This window comes from Pteropus medius, unplaced genomic scaffold, assembly GCF_902729225.1.
Source record: "Pteropus medius unplaced genomic scaffold, Ma_sr-lr_union100, whole genome shotgun sequence".
NCBI classification, from domain to species: Eukaryota; Metazoa; Chordata; class Mammalia; order Chiroptera; family Pteropodidae; genus Pteropus; species Pteropus medius.
In genome coordinates this window covers 50839413-50852876 of record NW_024349800.1, presented here as the reverse complement: position 1 = coordinate 50852876, position 13464 = coordinate 50839413, and the positions used below count along the sequence as shown (strand labels likewise).

The window sequence follows — 13464 nt, the reverse complement described above, 5'->3', positions numbered from 1 at the left end:
AAGGCAGCTGCCTCAGCCCACCGAGGGCGAGCTAGGGTTAAGACGACTAGGGTTTTATGGGGGTTGTACTATTCCAGAAACCCCAAACATAAACCTCAACTCTTTGGCAGAGTGGCGTAAGGGCCGTTGCCCAGTGATGCAGACAATCTGAGGCTCTAAGTGCTTTTTGCACAGCTGATCAGCTGCTTCTCCCTTCCAGAGCCTTCTAATTCCCCGGGTTCCCCGGGTGGGCTTTCTTCTGGGCTCCTTGCACTATCAGCTTAGGTTTTTATTCTCTCCAGTTTGTAAACTCAGTTACCACTCATCCACCTGCTTTGCTCGTTCCAAAATGTTGCTATTGTCTCCTCTTCCATTTTTCTTTGTTCTTGTGGGTTTTCACTTTAAAAACAAAAAAGTCTTGACTGTCATTTTAGTGCATTCCAGGGGGAAATATAGGCAAATGTGGCTTAACATGCTATGTTTTCTGTTACTTCTCTTTTCCTCATTCTCTAAATTACAATTATCCTATTTTTAGATCTCTACTTTTGCATACTGGGTATTTGAGTGTTTAAAACATATCATCCGGTCCATGGTAGAATGGGCTAATAAACCATAAAAAGACCTAGACCTGATCTGGACATAACCTAGATATCTGGGACCCCGCACTGCCTACAGGACAGGTGTGCATGCAGTTGCAGTTCTCTATGGAGAGCTGCATGATGTAAAGGAAGAAAACTCTGGAAATGTGTACGGGAATTGTGTAGGGGGTACGTGGGTGTGTATGTGGGTATGTACACATTTTTGCATACGTCCGCATGCTGGTTAGCAAAACAGTGGTCTGACAAAGACCTCTGTTATTTTTCTTCCCCAGGATCTGTCTCTTCTGTTTTTGATGGTACAGCCTATCACAGACACATAGGATGGGCAGCAGTACAATCCTTGGGGTCTTCTCATCCACAGGAGAAGCACAGTCTCTTGAGTGACGAGGCTGTGGGTGTATGAGTGAAGCCATCAGCAGTACCGAGCAGTAGGAGGGAAGGAAGCTGGCACACTGAGCGAAGCCAAGAGATGGAGGGCATCCTGGTGGCATTTCAGTAGCTTTTGCGATCCTTCTGCCCTTCCTTTTATGCTTTTGCCTTATGCTTTATGCTTTATGGTTTGTGCCTTTTTTCCTTTTTTTTTTTTAACTGGAGTAAGAACACATGAGATCTGTCCTCTTAAAATTTTAAGGTACAATAGTGTTAATCAGAACTTTTCCATATTGTTTAACTGGGTTTGTGCTTTTCAAAGTTAAAATTTAATACCTAAAATTAAGAGTTGATATTAATATACTAACAAAGCCAAAAGTTTCATATTGAAGGTTTTTGATGCTGCCATAGTTACATGAAATGCCTACAGAATTGTAAAAGTTTAAATATTTGTAAAGATAAAACTTTAGAAGACATTTTAAAATATTAGCCTCACCTATTGGTCTTGATATACAGTATAACTTAAAATAGAACAATAGTACAGAATATAACATCACCGTTCACATTCTGAATGCTGGGGAAGAGGAGGGACGGAGGCGAACCTCCGAGGAAATCAGATGGGGGGTGGCATTTTAAGCCTCTGTTTTAAAGTTTCAAAAGTTTTTTGTTGTTTGTTTTCAGGTGTGCTATTCTGTTCTGATTCTTTCAAAAGAAAGCAATGTAATATTTTCCCAATATTCTTAAAAATTTTATTTTCAATAAAATTTCCAGAAACTATTTAGTCTAAGGCAAAGACAAATTTTCTTTTCAATTATAGAAATATCAATATGGAAGTAATAGAAATATGATACAGGGCAAATCCCTAGAGTGGACTCTCTCAGGAACATAATTCATAGTGTGTCACATGATAACCAGCGTCTTTGCCATTTCTAAGGGTTTCTTCTTTAAAAGGTAATCTTGACATTTAGGATCATTTTGTATGTGGATTAATTTATAATACAGTATTATTTCGATCACTGTGGCTATCACTATTTTTTTTTACTATGTACTGCCTATTGAAAAAGTAGAAACTGGGGTTCTTACATTTTTTCTGCATTTTTATTACTGTGCATGTTCTTATCAGATTCAGTGACTTATGTCTTACATTGAGTGCTAAAGGAAACCTCTTATTTCAGAAGAGTAGCTTTATCCTTCCTTCTCTGCCCCAACAGAGGAAGGCTCTGTTACTGGGATGACACGCTGGCTTTCCTCGGACTCTAGAGACACGGGTCTGACGACATTCAGAGGAGGAAAGGAAAACTGGTGAGTCCTTGAGGAAGTAAATAGATTACTAGATGGAAATTTATACTCATTGGAAACTGAGGCCATGAAGAACCAAATCTGTGAATTATGCAATTAATGTCCACGTTACAATCTCATCCTGAATATAAATGAAATCTCCTGAAATTCGAAGGACTATATTATTAGGATGGGAGCACCTTGTTCCTATGTAGCCTCTACTCCAGCAGCTACTCTTCTTGATAAGTCACAGTGCTCAATCTTCCTTCTTGGTCTGCTGTGGGCTCTGACTACCTTTGTCTGGAGTTAGTCTCTAGATAGTCTGTGATAACCACCTCTAAGACTAAGTCTTTCTAGAAAGAGGTGCTAGCAGAAATGCTAACTTTAAAATAAAATCTTAATCCAGGCTGTACTATATTATCTGAAACCACTTTCAAAAAATAAGAGACTTTGTGACTGACAGTTGCAGCTGGCCACTTACTAGGAAACCTGGGGCTTAATACTGCCACATAAAGCCTAAAGGTTAGTCCTACAGAGGCGACTGTGATTATCATTGTTTCTGAGTCTCTTCTTTCAGGCTTCTCAAGCAATACAATACTGTCCAGAAAGAGGTACTCCCTCTAAGAGCCTCTAGCAGCTACATTTAGTTGTGATCACCGAATATCTGGTACCCTTGGTCATTAGGTACTTAGGGCCCCTCAGGGACTCAGGTGGCTCAAGTGACAAAACTAATAAATGAAGATGACACAAGTTAAGTGAAACTCTAACAGGTGGCATTGCTAAAACTAACATACGACTTACAAGGGTGCGTCTTTCAATGATCCACCTCGTCTTCCTGGTTTTGAAATGGAAACACGCCTGAGTTGATATTTAGATCCTGGGTCTGGGTCTGAATGCTATGAGTGTTTAACATCAAAACTAAGGACAAATGCCAGCAAGGTTCGCTGTAATATCTAGGTAGATGGAAGAGGTTTAATTGTTCTGTATTTTCCAGAAGCTTTCTGTTCCTCCTTGAGAGGGTCTTCTTCATAAATTATTCTGTTTCTTTCACACTTATTCTCTCATTATAGTTTACTTCTTAAATAATGAAAACAGTATCTTAAATTCTCACATAAACCCCACAAGGAAGACACTATTACTGTTCCAATTCTCTAGATAAAAATAGGAGGATACAAATCTTGTTCAGGGTCAGGCAAGAGCCAGGAATCGAATGCAGACAATCTGGGTCATAAGTCTATGCTCTAGTACACCACTCAGCTCTGCCCCAAGCAGCAGCGAGGCCATTTCCCTGCTTTAGTGTTTCAACGAGGCTATGGGCACGTACTCACCTGGTCCGGGTTTTGAGTCTCCATGTTCACTCTGACTTACTAAGTCCCTAAATCCTCTATTCCAGGGTAGCCCTACAGTTTACTACTTAGCTTTCTTGTAAGGCTATTTTCCAAACTGGCATGATCATAAGAATCACCTGGAATACTTGTTAAAACTAGCTTCTCAGTATCTCAGGATCCGTTGGGTCTGATGTGGTTCCAAGTAGTTGTATTTTTAATAAGTTACCCAGGTGATTCTTCTCATCAATCGAGTTTGGGAAACACGGCTCTATGAGCTTCAGCCAATGGGAACAAATGTAGGTGATTTTAAGAATGATACAGTCCTCACTGAACATCGTGGATCGTTTCTTGGAACTGTGGTGAAACAACGTATAATGAAGCCAATTTTACCATGGGCTAATCTATTTAAACAAGAGTTCAGTTCCTGCAGCATCTCATCAATGTTATAATAAAACGATGTTGAATGAAACGCTACTCTTAGAGGACCAGCTGTATATTATACATTAAGTCAAAGTCTTATTGGGCAGATGACATTTCTGTAGCTGAATTAATCTGAAGCAATCAGTAGATATGGCATGAAGTGGTTTTCTTCAGGAAGGACTTGGGGTGTGGGGTTGGAATGTCTTTGTTGTTGTTGTTGTTGTTTTTTTTCTTTTTGAGTGATGACTGTTAGAAAGAATTCTTTAATGGTTGTGCCCCTGAGGGAGTTTCTGCCTTGCTCTGGTCTTGGAACAACTTAAACCAAATAGAAAGTAAGCCATTTTATATAGTTCTTTTAAGTCTTGCCTAAGAGAATTCTGGAGAAAAGTAAATTCAATAAATAGGAGAAAGGAGTACACAGTTCTAGTTCCCTGAAGGACCCTAAAGGAAACTCTTGTATAACTAAGAGAGGGACTTAGGCTTTTCAACTCAAATGTTTATGAATCGTATATAGGATGATTAAGGTGAATATAAGGGATTAATTCAATTTACACAGCTTAATCAGCACACAAATCTGCCCTCAGAACCCAAATGCAAAACTGCTGAAATTCATGATCATCAAAATGTTATTTAATGTTAAGAAAAAAAGAAAAAAGAGATCTCAAACATGCCTGATCTACTTTGACACTATGTTCACTGCTTGTCACAAATGCAGTTTCCACCTCAGGCACCACTCAAAAGCAGACTTCTTCAGTTGCTATATTTATGAGTAAGAAAAAAAAAAAGATAAAATGTAGAAAACAACATTAAAAGACAGTCAAAGGAGGAGAAGGCAATCCAGTCCTTTCAGCCCTGTGGAATACTTTGCTTTCAGGCCAGAGGCCTGCCCCCAACGCGGAGCAGAGACTGAGTCACAACCCACACATACCTCTTGGTGGGAGTGGGTACCCCAGAGGACATGTGGCTCACCATGGTGTCATTCATGTTAGTCACAGGGCGAGGAGGACTGAAAGAAAAGACATTTACATTATATTAATGATTACCAACATGACTAGGGGAAATAAATGAAAATGTGATAAGGGCAAAAGCACCAACTATCACTCCTGATAAGCAGAGTGGGACCCACGGGGAGTGGGCTTAGAAATCGATATGTCCAGCCTAAGTAAATTCAACAAGAAGGGTTCTCTCGAGCAAAGACAAGGGACCACAGACCTGTGCTGCGCCAGGAGCAATGAATCATAAACATGCTGCTACCCGATGCACCTTTGGTGCCTTTTGGTTTGTAGTTTTAGTACACAAGAATCAGAGTTCCGCCACTTTGTTAATTTCTCTGCATTTTAGGTGTTTACAGGATTACTAGGTGTTTGGCGTTTATGGTAGATCACAAAAGTCACAGTAGCAACATGCACACTATCCTGAGACTTGGTTAGAGCTTATTTACCTTCCCTCAGATTTAGCTTGTACGCTTTTTACCAAAACAATTAAACTGTTAAATGCTAAAATCTTCTATTAATCCTTTATTAGAATCTTAACAATGAACCACATTTCATACCTATATGCTAGTTGAATGCTTTCTTTTAAAACTTAATCCAAATTTCAATTTGAAGGTAAGCATTTTTGGTAACTTATCTTTAGCTGTTGGTTTTCTGGACTCCAGGTCTATTTCTCCCTCTTGTGAGTCTCTTGAATGAATGAATCCAAACTTATCAAAAAGAATCTATGATTTGGTCTTTCAGCCATTCGTCAATCCCTCTCCCTCCCCACCAGGTTCAGCTACAAAGGGTTTCCGTCTTGCGTTTGAAGCCACATGACGATTGCTAAATATTCCTCCTGGGAAATCTCTTACTTCCTCTTCTAAGAAGTACTTTTCAGAGAAATACGTCCATCAAAATCAGAAAAGTAAAGCAGAAAAATCCTCTCTCATATTTAGGTGTTTGGGGAACGACCTCCGGTTTCTCCTTATGTTTAAGAACTGAGTTAATTATGTAAAATGTTTTTGTGGAGGGTATACTTAACGAGTCTTCGTAAATATTACAGGACAAGAGCCTTTATTATTTTGCAGGTTTCACAGTACATTCAAATAAAGAGTCAAGGGAAATTTTTCAGGTAGAGCCAAGAAACTTAGAGGAAAGGTTGAAAGAAATGGATAGACTGATCTACGTATCTCTATATCTGTCTATCTACCTATATACTTTTTAAAAAATTTATTCATTTTTATTATGGCGACATTGGTTAACAAAAGCCAGTAAGTTCCAAGTATACAATATACTTTTTTAAGAGCCAATTTCATTTTGGGGTAAAGAAATCTTTTTAATGATTTTCCATTTACTGGAGAGAATCAAAGATGGAAAGTAATTTGCAGGGGACAGATTTAAGTCTCTTGACTTGTAAGCCATAGCACTATGCTTGTTATACATCCCTCCTTCTGTGTGACACGTCCCTAAGTAATATTCAGAATTTGAAGCATGTCTTTCTATGTTAGAATTCAATTTTACATTATTTAGCTTACTACCTATCTTCCAGACAGATATCTAATTTTGCCCAAACTTTCAAGCTTATTAACACTAGCGGCTGTGCTGAGTTATAATCAATTAATGAACTGGTTTAGGTTGATTAACAATGGAAGTGAACACGGAGATTAGCTTAATTTTAGTATTAAATTTACAATTTTGCCACTGGTTCTTTTAAATCAATTGTCCCAATTGAACAAGGAGACAATTCCTATGAAAGAAACAAAGCCAGCCTCAGAGCTTTTCATACTTGAGGGCACCAGAATAGTTCTCATCCTGAAAATAGAATGGATTTTGCTTCTTTAATATATTATTAGCAACTCATTTCCAAAATAAGAACACGTTCATGTTGTTTTCAAAAATAATGCTCTTACCTAGTATATTTCAACACTGAAGATACCACTGTATTTAATTTCCTTTCTGATATTCTCAGAGGAAAAACGACAATACAAAAATATTTTTTTACTTCCTTAAACATGGATCCGTGTGATAAAATTTCATGATTTTTAGCATTTTGTTTGATCTGATGCCAGAAAAGTTGTTATTAATAATCATCTTTATCTCTTGGCAAATATGCTCAATTCTTATAACATACATATCAAAGCCTCTTTTCTAATATTCAAAACCAGAAGTAATGATTACATAGTAAGCTGTAAACTAATCGCATCTGCCCCAAATTTCACACCCTTTCTGAACCTCTAACATGTTTTAATAGGGACACAGGTATGTGTTTGCAGTCCAAGATGAAAGAGGCGTTCGCAAACGTAAAGGGGATCTTTACTACAGGATCTACCACTCGACTCCCAACTCATTGTTAAAGCCGATAGCTGACATGCTATCTTAGGAGATGTAATACACCAAAAATGATTTATGGCTTAAAAAAAACAAAAAATCTCCACAGTTCCTGTAAGCATGCTTCCGGGGGTGAAGACTGACAGAAATGTACAAAGCAGAGCTGACGCAACTCATCGGATCGGTTTTGTTGATCCCGTTTAACATTCAGAACCCGCCACAAACTTGAACATGTATATCTACATTCACGTTCTGTATCCTCCTTTGGTGAAGAACTCAGCAAGGAACCTTTAGGCACTAATGAGTCTTGTGATGCCCACACGGCCACCAACTACCACATGGTTCGGAGATCTGGTGGGGTTCCTTCTTTGTTAGTAAGACATGCCAATTGTTTTGATAAGGAAATCTAAGCAGACGGATGATACAGTTAGGAAGGAACTTGCAACTCAGAAGAGGTAGGTGTAAAAAGAAAGATTGGAGAGAATTTGTTAATTCTGAATCAAAGGAAAAGAGGTATTCTTAGGGGGTGCTTATGTCTAAGAGGTAAGCAAGATTATTTAATCTCGATGACCTAACTATATACTGATGAAGATGGATAGGAGACAAATCACCACAATGCAGAGTAATGCGAGCAGCAATTCAAGTACAAAGTGGTGAGGAGTCACAGAGGAAGAGCAATCGCTCCTGCCTGGAGGAATAAGCGGAGAGAGGAGTCAGGGTGAAGTAACATTACGGAGAGAGTTTTTCAGATAGAGAAAAATGGTTAAGGGCACTCTAGACAGAAGAAACGGCATGGAAAAAGGCAGGAAAATCCAAAAATACATGGCATACTTGGGACTAAATTATTTGGCTAGACTCAAAGGCCCTTCCTTGAAGGGAGTAGCTGAAAAGGCACCTGGAGAGTTAGATTCGGGCCAGGATGTGAATGATGCCTCTTCTATCACAAGCTAAGAAGTTTGGACTTTATACTATAGTGGGAAAAGCACTCACTGAAAGTTTTTAAGCCAAAGGATGATGTGACTATAGTTGGTTTTTGAAAAGATAACTTTAGGAGCTTTTAGCATGCGGGTTTTAACCAGGGGTGTGCATGGATGGGGATCACCTGGGAAGCTCTCTGTAAGATAAGACATCCAAACTACCCTCAATTTAGTGAATCTGAATCTCTAAGGGCCAGAGGATTCTTTCTAATGTATATTCCCATTTAAAAATCATTTACGTAGAATGGATTTAAGAAGAGGAAGAAATGGAAGCTGAAAGACCAATTATGAGGTTATGACAATTGTCCAGCTCAGTGATTATGAAGGTGGACACTGGTAGTTAAGATGGGGAAGAGAAAAAAGGAAAAATACTGTGAGGGTAAAATAGATAAGATGTGGTAACTGATTAAGAACACGAGGTTAGTGAGTAAAGAATAATGGAGATTTTTATCTTGACTACTGGGTGGATAGTGATATCAACATCCAAACTAGGGAACTCAAGAGTAGGAAACAGGTGTTGGATTGGTGGAGGTGGGCAGAATCAGCAGGAAGGTAAAGGTGAACAGAATTTCAGTTTTGAAATTAAATTTGAAGTCCCCTGAATAGGTATAGGTAAGTGATATGTAGAAAGCAGCTGGAAATAGAAGAATGGAACCCAGGTGAGACATCATGTTTGAAAATATTTGAGTGTTATCATTTAAATCATAGCCGGTTGAGTATTCCGACCACTATAAAGGTGTGTTTTTAGGTGGAGGAGAACATTTGGGGAAATATCCAGTAAGAAGGTAGCTTAGATCAGGGGTCCCTAACCCCTGGGCCGCAGATTGTTAGGTCCGTGGCCTATTAGGAACCAGGCCGCACAGCTAGAGGTGAGTTGCGGGCAAGCGAGCGTCTGTCTATATTTGCAGCTGCTCCCCAGCACTAGCATCACCCCCTCAGCTCCACCTCAGATCATCGGGCATTAGATTCTCATAGGAGCACCGGTCCCTGGTGCCAAAAGGTTGGGGACCGCTGGCTTAGATAATGGGTACACAGCATCTGGTTACTGGTTAGACACAACTCCTATTATAAACTAAAAATATTAACTTACTGGTTCAAGTTATTTTCACAATACTTCTCCTACAACTAGACAACTCCAATTCATTCTGGTGGATGCTCTGGAATGTAAACTAACTTGAAATTAAAATAACTATAGAATCTTTCTTAAGGTATTTAAAGTTAGGAATAGAAGTAAGAACTACTACTAAGTGCTATGGGAAAATACTGAGATCACCTCATTTCATAAATAAAAACATATTTCCAGGGTGTTAAAGAGCTAAATGTAAATGTTTAATTATATAAATAAGGAAAAAATATGTTTCTATGGACAGTGAGGATGTTCTAAGATCAAAAGCAATTAAAAATTAGGAAGGTAAAGTCCAATTAATTTGAATTATTAAAAAATTAGAAAAGAAAGAAAAAATACAAATTTAGGGGACTATTTCAATAAATGTGACAAAGCAAGAATGAATAATAAGCCTTAATATATAAGGGATTCACACTAGTTCACAAGAAAATTATTACTATTTCAATTAAATGAGTAAAGTAAAAATACGCCTTTAAAAAGAACTATAAATAACCTTAACATGTTTTAATTATGAAAACAGCAAAGAAATATTTTAAAATTACAGACCACTTTCCCTTAAAAAGTAATTTTTTTAAAGGTAACCCTTAGGGCTGGGAGAGGATTTTCTGACCTATGCCCTTAATTTACTAGTAGGTAGGAGTTAAAAGTCAAACAAAATTTCTAGAAAGCAATTCAGTAATACGTTCATCAAAGATCTTTAAAAATGTTCAAACATTTTGGCTCAGTAATTCCCTTTCTAGGAATCTATTCCAAGGAAGAAATCAGAATTGCAAAGATAAGTCTATATTTTAAAATAATTAGGGAACTATTATTTACAGTAGGATAATTTTAGAAGAAACTTAAATGTTCAAATATAAGAGAAAGGAAAAAGTAAACCATGGTAATCTATAATTATAGGATACTGTGCTGTCATTAAAAAAATGTTTCTGAGGACTTTCTAATTGCATAGGGAAATGCTTAGCATGTGAGAGGTAAAAAAGGGCAAAAGAACTATAATAGCTAACAATTATTGAGTGTTTATAAGTTTATCGGACAGTGTTTAGAGCTTATTTATTTTATCTTCACAATAACCCTAAAAATAAGATAAAATTATTTACACATACACACAGCATGATATCAACTTAAAAATATATAAGCACAAAACAAAATACTTGAAGGAAATGTGTCAAAATGTTGAGAAGTAGAATTATGGGTAACTTTTCCTGTCTCTTGATACTTTTCTATACTTCTCCAAATTTTCCATTTTATTTTTTTCTTATTTTCAGAGAAAAATATGCTTAATGTAAAAAAATGATAAAGTAGAAAAAATTAAAACAGAAACATATAATCTATAATATCACCAAGTTGAATTTCCAAAAGGGAGTCTGTAGTATTTTTGTTATTAAGAAAGAAACTGAAATGTCTTTTACAAACCTAGAGAGAACTTTGAGACTGTTAGTAGAAGAAAGAATTGTTAAATGGTTTGAGTAAATTCGAAGTTCTGCAACCCCAAAACATCCCTACCACCACCTTCCCAAAAAAGAAAGTAAAGAGAACATTTTAAGTCACTCTACGTTATCTCCTCTACTTGACTGTAAGAAATTTGGATGATTTTTTTTATCATTTTACTTCAAGTACCTAGCATACATGAGACAGGAAGTAGGCTTTCAGGAAATATCTGTTGATTATGAGTGAGCACCATGCCATTTAATACACAGAAGTGTAGACTGTGTGAGAAGTAATCTTTTTGTTATATTTAGCTTTGGTGAGACTATTCTCTGAGAATGGAATATTGACATGTTTAGTTGTTATATTTGGTAGGTATGTTTGTAGTGTTTGCAGCTACAGCAAGTTTCATCCGTGACTTAGTAATGGAATCAACAGAGTGGAGACTGTCTTTAATAACAATAGCAATATGTGCTAGACTCAGTTTGAACATTCCCCATGGATTCACTCAATGAGGTGGATACTATCACCATCTTTATTTTACAGATGGAGGCACTGGACAGAGGTAATAGACCTGAAGTCAGAACCAAATCACAGCAAGTGGGATCTGAACCAAGGCAGGATGGCTCTTGAGTCTATGTTCTTCTTGATCATTATGTTGTGAGTGTCTCTACCACCTTTGATTGCTGTATGTTTAGAAAGACTTACTTAAGACTGTTTAGCCTATAAATTAAAACCAACGGCATAATGATAGGTCACAGTTCTTGCAAAGTTGTTTCTTTAGAAAGGTAAAATAATAATTACCTCAGAGTATAGTTTGGGGTGATTTATCCTTTCTCTTATCACATCATTAGAACTGTATTGTAAATGCCTACCTAATCTCAAACCATTTGGCTGCAGCGGTCCCATTTTTAACCAGCCCTAGGCTGCCTCAAGGAATACTAGATGACATAGATGAACTGTTTCCCTCAAAAACATTCCTCTCATTTATTAGGATGACTTTAAAATCTAATCTTAAAGGTCTTTTGGATTCCTTATCTCAGCCTATACTTTGAATGAGCAAATTATCGTAGCAGCCAGATTGCTGAAAGGAAAGGGAAAAAAAAGTTTGGCACAGGGCTCAAGAGCAACACTGAGTGTAATTCCTTGTTTGGGGCTTTCTCAGTTGACTCAGATCCAGGAGTAAACATTTTCTGGATAGGACTCTCCAGTTAACCAAGGATGTTCAAAGTATAATATTGTTGTTGTTTAAGCAAACTTTCTACTTAAAACTGTGAGTGAATATAGGGGTACATGAACCAACTCTAAAGCCTGAGAGGACAAGTGAGATCTTAGGCACCTGAAGGACTGTCACTTTTCCATGAGCCCTTTGACAAAACCTCTTCTGCAGGAAGTCATCCAGATAGGCAGATACTCACCCCTACCCTATACTTCTGAAAGTATTTACTCATTATCTTGCCCTTCTCCCCAGAATATTTTTTAGTTGTAGAGGTTAAAATTGCAGTCCTGCGATTCTCTTACCTTGACAGCTGTCTGCCAATCACACACTTGGGGACACTTTACCGGATTTTTTGGTCTATATATTACTGTTAGTATGAAAGGGAAAATGATTTTATTATGTCCTAGGCTTTCATTTACTTAATTTTTTTGTATTCCCCACAATGCTTTACACATGATGTACTTAACCATTTTAAATACATTTAACCACTTAAGAATTTTGCCACCAGCTAGTTTGCCTTCAATCCTAGATACCTGTGTTGCTTCTGAAATTATCTTCCCTACTCATTTTGATCATATTTTATTTATCCTTAAAGTTACACAGATTTCACTATACTTTCAAATAAGTTCAAAATCCACAGTGTAAATGATTTCATTATTTTATCTATCGAACTACTTAGGCCTTCAACATCTTTCAAGCAAGTTGCTCTTTTGCTTCTTCCAAGCCCCTGTTTTCAAATCTTCCCCTAGGTGCCTATCCTGGAATGTCCTTCTTCGTAGATTTGCCAAGATTACACTCTTTCTCGGGTCTCCTATCAAGGAAAAGTCTCCCAAAATTTCAGTATCTCCATAAAGCCCTTCTGATTGCTACAGGCCCCACTTAAATAAACAAGGGCCATATCAGTACACAAACAAAAACCCATGGCTTATGCATGCCTAGCACTGTTAGGGGCTCTAGGGGTGAAAAAAAGACAAAAACGAGTTGAAGATTGATGTCGCTGTCCACAAGAAGTTTATAATCCAATTAGTCCTCAAAATCATCAGTCATCTCAACAACAGGCATCTAAGCTTTAGCTTAACATATTACAATTGTAGGTCAATCCGATTTGACAATTATCATTTACAACCAAAAACATGTAAAATCATTTATAACGAAGACTACAACTTATTTCAAATCACGAATCAAAGACCAGTTCAACAAAATAATATGAAAAACCCTCTGCAGTTAACAGTTACAGGATTATCTCATTCCACTGAGCTTCCCTTTATCATTCCTCATGGATGTTGCATTTTTTACAAAGTGAAGGCAAGACCCTCCACCAGCAAAAAGATCACGACTCACTTTATTGCTGTGGTCTGGAACTGAACCTGCATTATCTCCCAGGTAAGCCTAGACAAGACTGGCTCTGTATCTGACATATATTTCTTTAGTCTTAGAACACT

At 37.5% G+C, this 13464-nt stretch overlaps 1 protein-coding gene across 16 annotated transcripts in view; it reads right to left on the bottom strand.

Annotated features, from left to right (window-relative positions):
* Positions 1-13464, bottom strand: part of DTNB (dystrobrevin beta) — a 181057-nt gene that overhangs the window by 60315 nt on the left and 107278 nt on the right. For all 16 annotated transcript variants that reach the window (XM_039887640.1, XM_039887644.1, XM_039887639.1 and 13 more), the window contains one exon: positions 4902-4979. In XM_039887640.1, coding sequence (XP_039743574.1) covers positions 4902-4979 — 78 coding nt within the window. The remainder of the gene's footprint in view (positions 1-4901; positions 4980-13464) is intronic.